Source organism: Protopterus annectens, chromosome 9.part0 (genome assembly GCF_019279795.1).
Source record: "Protopterus annectens isolate FY-2018-M chromosome 9.part0, PAN1.0, whole genome shotgun sequence".
Lineage (NCBI taxonomy): Eukaryota > Metazoa > Chordata > Ceratodontiformes > Protopteridae > Protopterus > Protopterus annectens.
Window position 1 is genome coordinate 1,301,867,514 of NC_056743.1, and position 16,482 is coordinate 1,301,883,995.

The 16,482-nt window shown below is 39.9% G+C and overlaps 1 protein-coding gene across 1 annotated transcript in view; it reads right to left on the reverse strand.

Annotated features, from left to right (window-relative positions):
* Positions 1 to 16,482, reverse strand: part of LOC122812025 (protein transport protein Sec24C-like) — a 784,735-nt gene that overhangs the window by 621,977 nt on the left and 146,276 nt on the right. Inside the window, exons 5-6 of the mRNA XM_044084258.1 lie at positions 7,617 to 7,728; positions 7,406 to 7,533 (exon numbers count right to left, since the gene is read on the reverse strand). Of these exons, the coding sequence (XP_043940193.1) occupies positions 7,406 to 7,533; positions 7,617 to 7,728 (240 nt within the window). The remainder of the gene's footprint in view (positions 1 to 7,405; positions 7,534 to 7,616; positions 7,729 to 16,482) is intronic.

Genomic DNA, 16,482 nt, shown 5'->3' on the forward strand with positions numbered 1-16,482 from the left:
GTGGGGTCCACCAGTGGAACTGAAGCAAGGGACGCCAATGTCGGTTCAGGGAGCTTCAAGGCTTTCACAGAAGTTGAAGGAGGAGAGTAGCCTGGAGTCTGTGGAGAAATCTAACTACCTCCAACAGGGAAGTAATCTTAGCTGGCATGGGGATCCCTCTGGCCATCAGCAGCTGATCGACAAGGCACACTACAGCCAGTTCTGAAAGGCTCCTAGTTGACCGTATGGACAATCCTGATGAGGATTCAGGCCTCTCTAAGAATGGGCTGTACTGTTGCCTCAGAAAAGGGTCTATCAATGGAGAATATCTTGTCCTAGCTGCCTGCACAGATGCATCCAATTTCGAGTCAGTTGGAACCGACAACGGTTCCGAGAATGGATATGGCGCCAAGAGCAACAGTGCTGAAAAAGCCTGCACCGATACTGTCAGTGCCAAGGTCTGTTCGGAGGCCTGTAAAGTCAGCACTGAAGTAGACCCTTTCGGTGTCGAGGTAGATATTGGGGCCAATGAAGACGGTGCCGAGGCTGGAGCCGAGGTCGATGCAACTGTCAAGGAAGCTTCAGACAATTTTTTATTTTAGTCTTAGGTTCCTCAAGGTCACCGGAGGGAGACGACGGAACCAAATGAGCATGTGGTCGCTTTTTATGATGTTTGCTAGGAGGGGATGAACCTCTCAGTCCCAGAGATAGCCTCCGAAAAAGGTGTTTTAAGGAGGCCTTTTAAAATCAATTTATTCTTTCGCTCATTTAAAGTTCTGGATGAGAAGTTTTTACAAATACCACAGGGCATGTGAATAGAAAGATGAGGGATGCCCAAGCAGTAAACACAAAGATCATGTGTGTCTAAGTGTGGCAGTTTACGGCCACACTCATTACACTGTTTGAATTCAGTGGTGCCTTTCTTTCCCGACATGACTACAAAAACACAACACTCACACTTAAGGACAAGCAGAAGAAAAATATACTACTACACCAAAAATAGAAATAGTTTTTTTTAAGAGAAAGAAAAAGGATAGAGGAATTACCAATGATGGTAAAACAAGGGCTACCTTAAAGGTAGGAAGGAAGATTACCAACGATGGTAGAAAGATTACCACAAGGGTAAGGAAAGTGGGAAAGGAAAGATCTTAAAATTAGGTAAAGCAGTGGGAAGTGCGATAAGACAAATAGAAAAGAACAAGCTAAAAAAAGGTAAGAAATTTCAATATCTAAGTAGTAATAAAATTAAGTTATAACAGCTTGCGAGAGCTGGCTTGGCATGGCTTTATGGCAACGCGGCAAACGAGATCTGAGGTGACAGGGAAGAGGGCATTCTGGGTAAAACCTTAGCTCGAGAGTTTAGGGCTGGCGTGAGCTTGGTAAAAGGCCAACTCGGTTCCGAGGATGGAACCAATTCCCATTGGTAAGGAATGAATGAAGACTAACAACATCAGATCCTGTTTTCAGCAGAGGCCCAGGGAGGAAAGCTCCACGTACAGTATAATACAAACACAGTAAAATCCGATACAATACAAATCACATTAGAAATACTATACAAAAATAAGTTGAAAGAACAAACTATGTTACAAGATGTTACAATATATACTACACATTGAGATGATTATATAGAGTTAAAACATTATAGACAATAATAGTCACTCTCATCATACATAATGTAGTGTCCAAAAAATAGTACGTAGGTAGTGCAATGTGTGACACTGACTGCTATAGTACATGGAAAAAAAAAAAACAGAATGTTAACCCCATCTCAGTCCCTAGAATTCATTGGGGTAGTTCTGGACACAAAAACAGAATGTTAGTTTCAGTTAGGAAAATAATAGCCAGAAAGTTAGTGATGAAGTAAGATAGTGACAGTGTTAAAAAGAATAGAAGCAATACAGCCTGAACAGTAGCTTAAGGATATGGTATAGAAACAGAGAAGGAGTTAGAAGAGCCTTAGGATCTTGCAGACTGTGAGGGATTGAAATGTGACAGAAGAGGAGGATGAGGCTAGTGTGTAAGAAGAGGAAGAGCTGAGCATCTGGTAGGTTTTATGCAGGAGCACAGCCATGTCTTTTTGAGATGATTTTTTAGAGGCTTTGAAATGGGTTAGGGTAGGCATAGACCTGGTAGCTAGAGGTAGTGAATTCCAAAGTACAGAGTATGAATACCGAGAGTGGTTTTGAGATAGCTAAGAGATTTTTGTCTTCTGATCGTAGGCATCGATTTGGTGTGTAAGGTGCGACTAGACTGGCTAGTGCAGTGCAGGCAGTAGGCTTGAAAATAAGGTTGTGCAAGATGGATAGCTGGATAAGGGCAAGTTGGTTGGGGAGTCCAGGCCAGTTTAATTCTAGGAGTGGTTTACAGTAGTGTGTGTGACATTTAGAGTTTGTGGCAAACTTTGCAACTTTGTTGTAGTACTGTTCCATCTTGCTTACCATAGAAGTTTGTAAGTTAGTTAGGATAGGGGCACCATAAAGCAGGAAGGGAAATAAACATTTTTGCAAGGGTGATTTTGGTTGCTGGTGTAAAGAAATGTTTGTTTCTATATAACAGTCCCAGTTTTTGATGAGTTTTCTTTATATTTTGCTGTACATGGGGGTTGAATGAAAGTTTACTGTCAATGATAACTCCTAGAAGTTTGGTTTCCTGCACTATTTCTATGACAGTGTTGTCAGATGCAAGGATGTTAAAATGATCAATGACAGGGGAGGTGTTCTTGGAATAAAAGAGTACTAGTTTTGTCTTCTTTGGATTAAGAAAGAGTTAGGCATTTCTTAGCCAGGATTAGACTGCAGTAAAAGATTGTTGAGTTTTTGAAGTAGTTCTGGTAGTGATTGAACAGTACAGGTTATGGTGGAATCAGCGTATTGAATTAGGGACCCAGGGTAAGAGACAGTGTGAAGGTTGGTTGTGAAAATGTTGAAGAGTAGGGGTCCTAGGATGGAGCCTTCAGGGACTCCAGTAGGGTTGTAGAGAAAGTGTGAGAGTTCATTGGACCATTTCACTGCTTGCTTACGATCCTTGAGGTAGCTCTGAAACCATTTTACCGTTATGTGAGAAGCCTAAGTTAGACGGTGCATTTAATAGTAAGGGGTGAGACACTGTGTCAAAGGCCTTGGAGAGATCGAGAAATACTGAGGCTGTACAGCATCCTGCATCTCTGGCCTTGTTCACGGTGTGTGTAAAAGATAATAGGGCTCTAGTTGTGCTGTGGCTAAGTCGAAGCCATGTTGGGTTTTGGTTAAAAGATTGTTTTGCAATACATATGGCATTACCTGCTGATGGATACTTCACTTGAGAATTTTGGATATGGGTGACAAGATGGCTATAGGATGGAAACTGGATGGATCCAAAGAGTTGCCTCCTTTGTGGATGGGGGTGATGTGAAATTGTTTCCATATGGTAGATACTTCTGATTCAGATAAAGACATAGTTATAAGGATACTGATTGGGTAGGTGATTGAAATAGCATCCAGTTTGAGGTAGTGCTTTGGATGGGAAACCAGAAATTCATCCCTGGTTTGGTACCTATGTCTCTAATGGACACAGGCAACCTGTAAATGGTTCATCTCCCAGGCCCCTGCTTACACTTATCAAGGTTATAAGAACCTGTCAGAGATTTGGGATACATGGCTAGGCTTAAAAAAGGCCCTTGTGGTCATTAGTCTAGTAAACACCTATGAACCTATAAAGAAAGTAATGCCTTACTCCAGAATGAAATGAGGGCTAGGTGTTAAAGTGCTTCTTCAAAAAGATATGTGCTTGACATCCTCATATTTTGGGGCAGATTGGTAGGTTTTCCCTTTAATATGAACATGTCAGCATGAAATGAGGTCACGTGTCAGGTAAAGCTCACTTACTTAAACCACTGTCTTATCTACCTGTTGCTCTTTCTAGATGTTGTACAAAGAGTGGTATTATAATCTATTTCACCTAGTGAACAAATGCTCCACATCTTGCACAAACCACTTTTCTGGCTTCCAGGAATGATGTCGATGATGACAATAATGGTTATTATGATGATGGCAGTAATGATGGTGATAGTTTTACAAATGTCATATAGGTTCATAGGTAGGTACTAGGCTATCGGCCCTGGGGCCTATACAAGCCCAGCCAAAAAGGTACCCTAGCTTTTGCCACCCAAGAAAATAATTTTCCTGTGCCACTGTCGAGCAGAGCCACAGAAGTGATGCCCGGGGGGAATTTCCTATTTCCCATCCAATCATCAAAAATTTTTTTTGAAGAGTGCTAATGAGGAGCTTTGTTTGATATAGATAGGTAGTTTATGGTAGAGTATGGGAAGTCTCTGGGACAGGAATCTATCCCTCCGGCATGTTCTGTTTATTGTGGTGACAAGGTTTAGGTCCCTAGAGTGTGCATCTCGGAGGGATTGGGATTTCTTTAAGTGGAGCATGTCCAAAAGTTCTGGGTTTGACATAGCTTTGTATGTTAGGCACAGATCACCTCTGCATAGGCGATATGTGATGGAGTAAAGCTGGAGTTTTTTTAGATGGTCTGCGTAGGGCATCTGTTTGAGGCCGGTAATCCTCTTTGTGAGGTATTTCTGCAGCCTTTCCAGTTGTTATAGATGTCTTGTGAGGTATTTTGTCCATGCAAATCTCTCTCCTCTGCTGATAACACAGCAGCTGCACACCTGCTGTTCCCTACTAACGCCCTATACTTAACAACCCTCCTAAGCATGTAAAATCATTCCTCCATCTTACAGGACTGGTTGACAACATTTATTTCACTCAGACTTTCTGTAACTTCTTCACTGCCAGACTTGAAACATGGCCCAGTCACTTCCAGGTGCTTAATTTGTAGGGGCACACCTGTGTAGGTGGTTCCATTGTCTGCTGCTATTTTTTTAACTGTGCACACAATTCCTCGTCGAACTGGATATTAAGGACAACAACCTGAGCCTCTTCACACTGTTTATCTTACAATTTTGTTTCCTTGTCAAGAAACTGGCATATTACTTAAAATTAACCCCTGCAAATTGTATTAATCTATGATATGATATAAACAATTCAGTGCTATACCACGGCTATTCTATGGGAATCCCAGAATGCAGAACTGCTCCTCTTGGCTCGAACAGACGAGTATCACACTGCAAATAATCGGCAACCTCTCTTTATTCCCAACTGATGTACAATACAGGCACCGAGATCTCAAAATACATCCAGGTTTAGCGCTTTCATCTGTATATACCAGACTTCCTCAGAACCAATTAATTGACTGTTAATAGCCCCTTTTAAACCAAATTTGGCGCCAAAAAAAAAAAACAATTAATTAAAATATTTATTTAAAAATATATAAAACAGATAATATACATAATGATGTATAATTTAAATTGTAAAATGTTCAATATTCAATATATGTATAATTAATTGTAATGATGTATGTTAATAATGTTAATAAAATACCTTCATAAAATAATTTATATACAAATAAATCTACATAATGTGTATACACTAAAGATGAGCACAAAATTTCTACCATTGGGCAAACTGTAACTTCATACTCTATAACAAGTGAATACAAGACTCAATAACTGTACGTAATACTAACATTACTTCTAAAATGAGAATCGGGCCTATTCCTCTATGCCCTATACTCGGAAGTAGGCGTGTTCTACACCTTCCATAAATTTGGGTCTTAACCCAAAATTAAGAATGGTTTCAAACTAATGTACTCATTAAGCCCAGGGTAGGTTGTGGCATCACAACAAATCTGCCAATTACTTTCCAGTAACCCTAAATACGCTTTCCAATTCCCACTACCTGCTGTCATTTCTACTTGATCTATTATGGCAAAACTAAAGGTGTGTTCTATACCTTTTTCAATGACATGTTTACTAAGTGCATTTTTTACATCACCTTTACTAATTTTATATGTATGTTCATAAATACGTGTTTTTAACTTTCTCTCCGTCTTGCCTATATAATATGCCGAGCAGCATGAACAGGTAGCTAAGTAGACAACTCTTTGACTGTTGCAATTCCCTGTTCTACATCTACAGATACTTTTTATAATGTTGTCTAATTTGATACATCTTTTCTCATTGATGTACTTACACTGTCCACATGTACCACACTTACTAGTGCCCTTTTTATTATTTACACTTCTGTCCCTATGTTCTCCTCTTTCTAATAATTTCTTTAAATTATTCGAAGTTTTAAACACACATACAGGGTTCTTCCCAACTATGGGTCCTATAACATCTGTACTTGATAATAAATCCCAATGTCTATGTAGAATCTCCTTAATCAAATTCGTGTATGTATTATACATAATGACGCAAACCCTCCTATCTGGAGATTTATTCACAATTTTATTGTCAGACCATACTTTCCCTAATAATGGGAAATATTTGATACCCCATTGCTGTTTAACATATTCAACCACATCATCGAGCATATTTTTAGGATACCCTCTCACTGTAAATAGATTGTATATAACATCCAATTCCTGTGACATAAGATCCCTAGTGGAGGACATGCGGGCTGCTCTTATACACTGCCCTTTGACTATGTTCTTAAATGTATAGGGTGGATAACAACTACCAAAATGGATGTAATCATTGGAAAACGTAGGTTTTCTATACAGTTAGGAAGCAAATCCATCCCCACCATTACTGATATAGGTATCTAAATATGCTATTCCTTTAGTATCCATTTGATATGTGAATTTCAGAAATTCCGTAGTGTTATTGATATATGTAATGAATTCTGGAATTAACTCCCTCTTTCCCTTCCAAATGATGAATAAATCATCCAAAAATCTTGTATACAAGGATATATACTTATAATATATACTGGGAAAGATGAAAAGATTCTCCCACTCTAACATCACCAGATTGGCAAATATGGGTGCACATGATGCACCCATAGCTACCCCTCTGGTTTGTCTGAAATATTCACCTTGGAACTGTATATAATTATGATCTAATATAAGTCCCATCATGTCTAAAATAAGATTGATCTTTTCCCAACTTAAACCAGAAAACTTCCTCAAACTGTTACTAAAATATTCCAACCCTGTTGTTGTGGGTATGCAAGAAAATAAATCTTTCACACCTATAGTGATAAATGTTATATCCTCTCCCCATACCTCAGGGGTTAATCTATGGGAATGGTACATTGACAGTACCACAACCAGTCATGTAATCATTCTATTCTGTGGGAATGACACAAATACAGTACCTCCTTATTAAGTCATGTAATCTACTGCTCTTCCTATATACAGTTACACACACACACACACACGCACACACACTTAAAAACATCAATTATTATACACAGTACTACAGTATATACATTTCAAAATGGAAAGCCTTTAGTTTCCAATCAATACTAATGTTAACTACATTACTGCAACAATATAATGAATCAAGCTGTAGGGTGAAGTAAAAGGTCCTTACCTCACTGGGCAGCACTGTTCCCAAAGGTTTGAGAAGAACACCAAGTGGAAAATGGGAGATGTTTGCCAGCTCTGCTGAGGTAGGTAATGTGTATGTTGTACATCTGACAAAGTGAGGACTGCTGTTACCTGCAACATTGAGACAGGGTAAGGTTCAAATGAATGCTGACAAAATTATCTAATATTGTGGTTCTCATTTCCACAGACAATACCTTGGTCATCCACAGTAAATTCAGTGCTTGCCAGAGGGGGCAGTTGGCCACAGGTATTTGTTACAAATGCCTGCTTCCCCCATAAAGCTCTGTCCTCTTCAATGACTTTTACCTGAAGATAAAAAAATAAAACAAAATAATTGGATTCTACCACTGGAATTATCTCAAATCCATCCTTTTCTATGTTTATACATTTATTGGGTTTACTATACAACCACATAAATAACGACAAACATATTTTTTATACTTATTAATCTTTGACTATTAAACCTCCCAGTGCTCTGCTGACCTATTTATTTTTCTGTCCTAACTCATGTAAAAATTTCACATCAGTCAGTGTTTAGGGGGACCTTTCATTCCCAGAGGAAGTACCATTTGGTATCCTCATCTTATGTCCTGACAGTTTCAGTGACATTCAAACATTAGTAATCCATCAAACACTGTTGGTTCAGACTGTTTTGTTTCTCTGCATTACTCCCTTCCTGTTGACTGGCAAACATGCTAGAATACCTGCTACCCTGAGCACAAGGTGCATGCACACTTCTACACACTTACTAAAGTTGAGCTAGAATGTGAGGCATTCTTCCACCTAACCTACGATCATGGATTTCCAACTTTTGGCAAGGAGTTCACAACTGAGGGCTTCCCCTCTCTGACACTTTTGTAGCAGGATCTGTACATTTCCTCCCCTCAGTAAGGGATGGCTAGCAGTGGTCACTCACTGCTATCCCTTCCTTACCAGCTGTTCCAGTGCAGAGGCTGCTAATCAATATACAGTCATCTGGGCCACATTTGGGTTCATAGGTGTCTACTAGGGCAAATGGTGCTGAAGCCTTTACAAGCTTACCCCCAAAGGATTACCCTGGCATTGTACCACCCAACATTAATTCCCAGTGCCTCTGTCGAGTAAAGCCACTGGAGTGATCCCTGAGGTGAATATTCTATTTCCCATCCACTCATCAAGAGTTCTCTTGAAGAGAGACAGTGAGGTGCTCTGCTTGGTATGCATGGGAAGTCTATTCCATAGCATGGGCAGTCTCTGGGTTATGAACCTGTCCCTCCAGCATGTTCTGTTGATTGTGGTAATGAGGTTGAGGTCTCTGAAGCATGCAGAAGGATTGGCATTTCTTTAGATGTAGTATTTTTAACAGAGCTGGATCAGACATGGCTTTGTAAGTCAAACAGAGATTGCCTCTAAGTAGGCGATATGAGAGAATATTTGGAGTTTTTTTAGTCTGTCCATATAGGACAAATGTTTAAGGCCTAGGATCCTCTTTGTAAGGTACTTTTGCGGCCTCTCCAGTTGTTGCAGGTGTTTAGTGAGGTATATGCCAAATGGGGCATTGTACTCAATGATTGGCCTAATGAGGGAAGAGTAGAGGGAGACAATGACCTCTTTCTTCCCGGATGCAAAACCCTTAGTAATGAGATGTGCCACACAGAAGGACTTTCGGACCACACTGGCAATGTGGTGGTAAAAAGAGAGGTTACTGTCAACCTGTATTCCCAGATCTCTTATAACGCCTTCTGTGTTCAGTGGACTACCATCAATGTGGTAATTCATGGGAACTGGGTTTTCCCCAAAGGGGAGATGACATTTTTTGGCATTGAGCTTAAGGCCATGGTTCTGACACCAGTTGTTGGTCTCAGTGAGGCCTTTCTGTAGGATGTCAACATCACCCGGAGAGTTAATAATAGCTCCCAACTTGCAATTGTCTATGAACTTTCTCAGACAGAGTCCCTTCATGTTGGCCTGGACTTCAGAGAAGTAGATACCAAACAGGAGAGGACCCAGGACAGGACCCTGTGGGACTCCACTCATGACTGGTCAGCAGTCTGACTTGGAGTCCGCAACTTTCACACTGTGGGTTCTACTTGTGAGCCAGTTTGCAACCCACCTAGTGATACTGGGGTTGATGCCTAGCTTAGTGAGTTTTTCTATGATTCCTGAGTGGGGAATGGTAACAAAGGCCTTGGCCAGATCAAGGTAGGCTGTATGAACCACCTTGCCTTCATCCACAGCTCTGCTGACCGAATCAAAGAAGTTGACCAAGTTGAGCAAGCATGATGTAGACTTCAAACACAACAAAGCACTGAAAAACACCCACTGGTAATCCGAAAACACCAAGATGCAGGAATCACGAACCAAATGCTGAGTAGATGTAGACTTCACAAAACCAAACTGTGTGAGATCCAGAGTTTGGAGATTCCCTATATCCTTGTTTATTAGGTCCATGATGATGCGTTCCACAGCTTTGCATATCAGACTTGTCAGCCTAATGGGATGATAGTTCCCATGGTCTGCAGTAGCTCCTCCTTTGTGGAGAGGGATGACTGTAGCAGTACGCTATTTGGTAGGGACAAAGCCTGAGGTGAGCCTGTGAGTGAACAGGGCAGACAGGTGTGGTGCCAGTTCACTCTGTAGTTCATGTAGAACACAGCCAGGGATATTGTCAGGTCCCATAGAAGCTGTATTCTTGGTCTTGGACAGTGCTGTTTTAACCTGTGCAGCAGTAATACTGGGTGACTGGCAATCTACTGGTATTGTCACTGGTCCCTTGGGGGAGAGAGAGGGGTATGTAGGCCAGTATATTGGCAATATCTGTTGGCTCGGTATCAGAGGTACCATTGTGCAGTACCTCAGAGCAAATCTGGGTATTGCCATGGAGATTCTTTACATAACTATAGAAGGCCTTGTAGTTGTCTTTACTATCTGCTGCAATTCTGTTTTCATAGCTAGTTTTAGAGGATTTGATGAGGGATCTCAATTTTTGTTGAGGCTGATAAGGGAGTTTTTCCAGTCTTGGGACTTCACCTTATCCTGCAACAGTTTCCTCCTTCTGTTGTAGAGTTTGTTTATGGCAGGGGACCACCAGATTGGCTTCGTTTTTTTTTGAAGAAGTGCATCTTGGTTCAATTGGGTATGGCAAGATCCATGTATTTGTGTATGTGTTCGTACAGTGCATTGGTGTATGATTTGGCAGTCATGCAACTCATCTCCATTTGCATGGGTGCCGTGAAGTTAGCCACCTCTGGTTTTAGGAGCCGAAAGTTAGCTTTGGAGAAGTTTTTCATGGTGGTTACCTTTGCAGGGGGGGGGGTGTATATCTAACCAGGGAGGAGTTGACTATTGGTGTACAGCAACGGTCCCCCATGTTAGTAATGATAAGGTCAAGGATGCTGCTACCTCTAGTGGTGGTAAGAATGAGCTGGTCCAGGACATTGGATTTAATGAATTCCAGGAAATGTTGTACATGAGTAGTTTTCCCAGTTAATGGAGGGGTAGTTGAAGTCACCAGTATGAGAGTGTTAGGTTGGACCCTAATATTCTCCAGGGTGCTTAGGAATGTGGAGTGTGAGTCTTGGGACATGGTTGGGGATCTATAGCAGGCTACAACCTGAATTGCTGTCTTAGCCAATGTTAGCTGCACCTGAGGTATCTCAGATGCGTTATGTTGGGCTACCAGTCTGGGGGTGTGCACATCCTTTATGAATATGGAAACACCACCACCTTTTGAGCTTCGATCCAAGTTCTGGGGCTGGAAGGTGTGGAATGAGTTATAGCCTGGTAAGGCAGGGGTGCTTTCTACTGCCTTGAACCAGGTCTCTGTTACAGTAAAAATGTTGATGTGCTCCATTTTAAGGAGTGCTTCGAGTGAGTGCATGTTGAGATTTAGATTTCTAGCACTGAGCAGCATGACCCTCAGATTGCATTTGTTTGTAGCTGTTACAGTGGTAATTTGGTCTTTGGAACACCACCTAAAAAAGGCACTACAGGGGTGACAAGAGCCTTGGCCAGTATCTGGAAGCCCAGGGGTGACATTTGCAGGCCATCTCTGGCAAAGCATTGAGGTCTGTCAACCATGTCATCCCAGGCAGACAGATACCGGATCCCCTTAGAATGACCAGAAACTTAGTCAATTGTTGAAATCAATCATTTTTTGCTTGCACTGTGGTATCATTCTGGGCGATGGTAGGATGCTGCTCAGGGGTTAGGGGCTAGGGTCATATCCGCATGGGCTACATAATCCAAGAGCTCCTCCATGTCTCTTTTAATGTAGTCCAGTGAGGTACGTCTCAGGTCATATTTGTACCTGTTGTTGAGGGACCTGAGTGAGTGCGTTATGTGGTGGATCCTGGCGCCTGACAGACAGCTGACTGTTACTTTCTCCTTATTCAATCTAGTGAGTGGGACATCAGTGTGCCTCACTATCGAGTCACCTATGACTAGTGTGTTGGGCATGCTGATTTGCCTTAGGGGCTTTGGTTGAGTGGCACACTGTTTAGGAAAGTTATGTGTCTCGTGATTAGTGTTGTGGCGATCGAGATCATTTCTGCCTTGGAGGTCTCCGCTGTTTGGGTAGATTATTATTGAGAGCCTCCACGAAGGTGGGTGTGCGGTTTGTGTTTTTATGTGAAGGCAGTGCTGGTGTGTGTTCTGGAGGGCTATGTGTTCCATGTGGTCTGGTGCAAGTGCTGACCTTCTCCTCTCAACCAGCTATTCCGGTCTTGGCTGGGGAGTGCGTGGCTTCCAATTTGGCTATATATAAGTGCATCTCTCGCAAGTCTGAGTGTTGGGAGGTAAGAGGAGAGGGTTGTCAGTGTACATGAGGCAGTTGCTACATTGCCTTAGGATGCCCAAGTTCATCAGGTTAATAGGAGAAAGCACAGGGAACTGACCTTTAGACATGCCTAGAGGGGTGGGCATTAATAATAAATACTGGAGCTGTTTCCTTGTAGAACATTTAATGTTTTTAGCACTTTTGTGTGCTACAATAATTGCTACAAGAAGTCTGGTAAAGTGCTAGATTAATAAGCCAGTAAATGTGCAGGAGGGGAGAGAACTAGTAGATCTAAGGGAAAAAACTGAAGAGCAGACTTTGGCACTGCTCAGAAGCTTACAAACAGTCCTGGATACAGCAAATCTGTGTCTGGACTAGACTAGTTACAGGAAAGGTGGGAAAAAAGCATAAAGTGGGCTTTTAAAACAAAAAGTTGAAAGATATGGAAAAACTGCCCAAACAGCCAATAAACTACAATTTCTGGGCCAGAAACCACTCCTCTTGTGGTAGATAGGCTACCTAGTGCTTACCACTCCCACTGATAAACTAGAAGGCTTCCCTCCACCACAGAAAGCCTTGGTGGGCTCAGAAGCTTACATACAGTCCTGGATACAGCAAATCTGTATCTGGACTAGACTAGTTACAGGAAAGGTGAGAAAAGTGCAAATGCAGGCTTTAAAAACAGAAAGTTGAAAGAGATGGAAAAACTGTCCAAACGGTCAATATACTACAATATCTGGGCCAGAAATCACTCCTCTTGTGGTAGATAGGCTACCTGGTGCTTACCACTCCCACTGATAAGCTAGAAGGTTACCCTCCAACACAGAAAGGATTGGGGGGCTCAGAAGCTTGCAAACAGTCCTGGATACAGCAAATCTGTATCTGGACTAGACTAGTTACAGGAAAGGCAGGAAACAAGCTTAGAATTTAGAATTTTCTTTTTAATCTTTGCATATCACAGAGTCAGTTTATAGTGCCGAATTAATTATGAATGGCTGGCAAGTTGGGAACAAGGTCCCGAAATCCTTACTCATAACATCAGAATGAGTATAGTGGCACTTTTTCCTAGACAAATAATCATATAACCTGCAACTCAATAGCAAACAGCAATACTTCATGCAGAGTAAAGAGAAACAGCAAAAGATAAAGACAGAGAGGGAAGAAAGAGAAAGAAACAATGAATCTGCAAGCATGGTAACTGCAAGCACTTAGACAAAAGTATCTTCTGTTCAAACAAATCAAGTTTACCTCTAAATTGCTGTAACATAGTCAGCATATGACATGTGCCACATAGCATATGACAATGTGCCAACTCCCTCCACACACATCCAGCCAACAATGTTGGTGATTGTGAAATTTAATGAATATGTGCCCTCAGTATGGAGATACAATAATACTGAGTTATGAAATAACACAAAATCTGACAAAACCACAATAGTGTCACTGGTGATAAATTTAATAAAGCTAATTTAAAACTTTTGCAAACAGCTTCATCAGACTTAAATGCACATCCAGAGTCTCACGTTATAAAAATTTTTAAAACAGTCACATGATCAAGAAACAATTAAAACATCAATTAAATTAGAATAAATACATTCATTAAATTTGATTAAGCAACTCCTTTAAACCTGGAGGTACATGCACTCAGAAGCATATAATCCATTTTAATTTCTCTTTCTCAGTACTAATAGGTGTACATATCACTTCTAGAATAGGGAACTTCAAACAGTGTGTCTCATCAGTTGTGTTAATGTGCTTACAGAGTGTATTAGTGTATACTTTCCTTCCTATATCTGACATATGATTCTCAATCTGTTCTTTAAGTTTTCTATTGGTTTTACCAATGTAATACACTTCACAAGACATACACTTTGCCATATATATTACATTTTTAGTTTCACAGTTTCAGAATTCTCATAATATAAAAGTATTCCCATACATGGGATGCTGGATAGACTTCTGAGTACAAATGTATGTACAATAAATGCATTTGTGTCATGTTTACAAGATTTAATCATATTCAGGGTCTTTGGTTGCTCTTTATAACAAAATTGGTTTTAAAATTACTACATCTTTTATAACTGAAATTAAGGCTGTGTTGTATCCCAGCCTAAACTTCACATATTTGTTCGATTGGCCAATACTTTTTAACAATATCCTGAATGCCCCTTGGGTTTTGTTTAAAGGTGAGCATACATCTATGTCCAGCATTCACTTTAAAACCCTTTAAGGAATTCTGACTAGCTGAAAAAATAGGTCTAACCTCAATGTCACATTTGTTCTCTATAGTGCCTTTAACGTCAGCAGACTGATAACCTCTTTGTTAAAAATCTAAAGACAGATGTTGCATTTGTGTGAGCATGGCATCATCCCTAGTATTAAGTCTGGCTAGCCTACATATTTGGTTCATAACAATATTATTAAATACAAATAAAGGGTGCATACTAGACCTATGTAAATAACTATTATATTTCCCTTTCTTTTTATGTAATGTGGTGTTGAGTTTACCCATATGGTTCTTAATTATAGTTATGTCCAAAAAATCAATATTGGATTCACTAATACATTTTTTGAATTTTAGGAAATCTGTTGTACCAGATATGTATTCAAAAAAACTCATCAAATAATGACAAATCACCATCCCATATCAGAAAAAGATTGTCAACAAACTTCCTATAAAAGGAAATGTTAACAAAATAAGAGTTTTCATCTTTGCTCAAAACAAACAGCTGTTCCCAAGTGCACATGACGATATTAGCTTATGTGTTTGCAATGGGTGTACCCATTGCAACACCCTTTTGCTGTTTATACAGACATTTTTGAAATACAAAGAAGTTGTTAGGGCAAAGTGCAACAACTCACAAATGAGATCAGTATTTGCTCTTTTAAATGTAGATAAATACCATAAGTGCACTCTAATCATTTCAATACCATCCGAGTTAGATATTGCAGTAAAAAGAGAATCGACATCTAACACAATAAAATAACTTGTTAGATCTTTATCAAAGGGCCATTTATATAACTGAGATAAAAAATCTGATGTATCCCTAACTATTGTGTTAGCATGTCTCAAACTGTCTTTCAAATGCAAATCTAAGAATTTAGATAATGGTTCAGTGACCATACCAAGAGCTGAGATGATCAGTCTCTTCAGGGGTTCAATAAGAGACTCGTATCTTAGGGATTCCGTAAAATAATGGAATCCTGGGGGCTGTCATGTGCAGATAATGTAACAACTCAATACTGATTTGCCCTTACAAATGCATACCATGTAATAAACATTCAACACGCTTAATTATAGCAGTACTTTCTTTGTCATTTCAACATAATCCTCTGTTGCTAACATTTCTTGCATACTGCTTAAATGAAAATCAGTATCTAAAATGAAAACAGAACAACCCTTGTCTGCACATTTGATTACAATTTGTGGATTATTAATCAATGCTTCCAATGTTCGGGTTTGTTCAAAGGTTAGATTGTAGAATGATCTTCTATATCTATTTTTACACAATTCATATACCTCTTGTTCAACAGCCATTTCAAAGGTCTGTATTAATGGATTACTGGGAGGTACAAAAGTACTCCTACGTTTTGTTGCACATACATCAATAGTGTTTTGATTACCAAACATTACTTTCAAATTTAAAGATCTAATAAATATTTGAATTCAATGAGAGTCTGTGACACACCTGTGGTTTTAGCTGGAATAAAGATTAAATCTTTAATAAGTACACTAATTTCAATATCATTCAATGAGTATTTGGAAAATTAAATAACAGTCCATGTACATTAATTAATTCTTCATTTGTCTTCTCGTCACAGGTCGCTGGCCTGCTTTTTTGCCACTCACTTTGTTCTGATGGCTCTTCATTCAAGTTCTTGGCTCTGGCAACAGAAGTAGTTGTTGCTGTAAACTGGGAAAATCCACTGGATCTAGGGCTGACATCACATGCAGATCTATAAATGGAAGTTGCTGATCAGAAGACTATAGTTTGGCCACAGAAGGGTTAGAGACCTCACGAATTGGCTCATGCTCATGGGCTTGCGTACCCTCTTTCACAATGGACCATGAAAAACTTGACCAAGTTTAAAATCATTAAGATCTCTTTTTAATTTACATTTCTTTGTTTCAATGAGCCATTGCTCAAAAGCTAAAACAAGATCAAGTGTTTCATGCAACAGAGTAAAATGAATATTCAGATCAACATTCTCAGTCAGCTCACCACACAACTGTTCCACTTCAACCTTTTCTGCACATTCAATAGGTTCAAAAATGTGTTCATAGTTTTCATGTATTGAAGTGA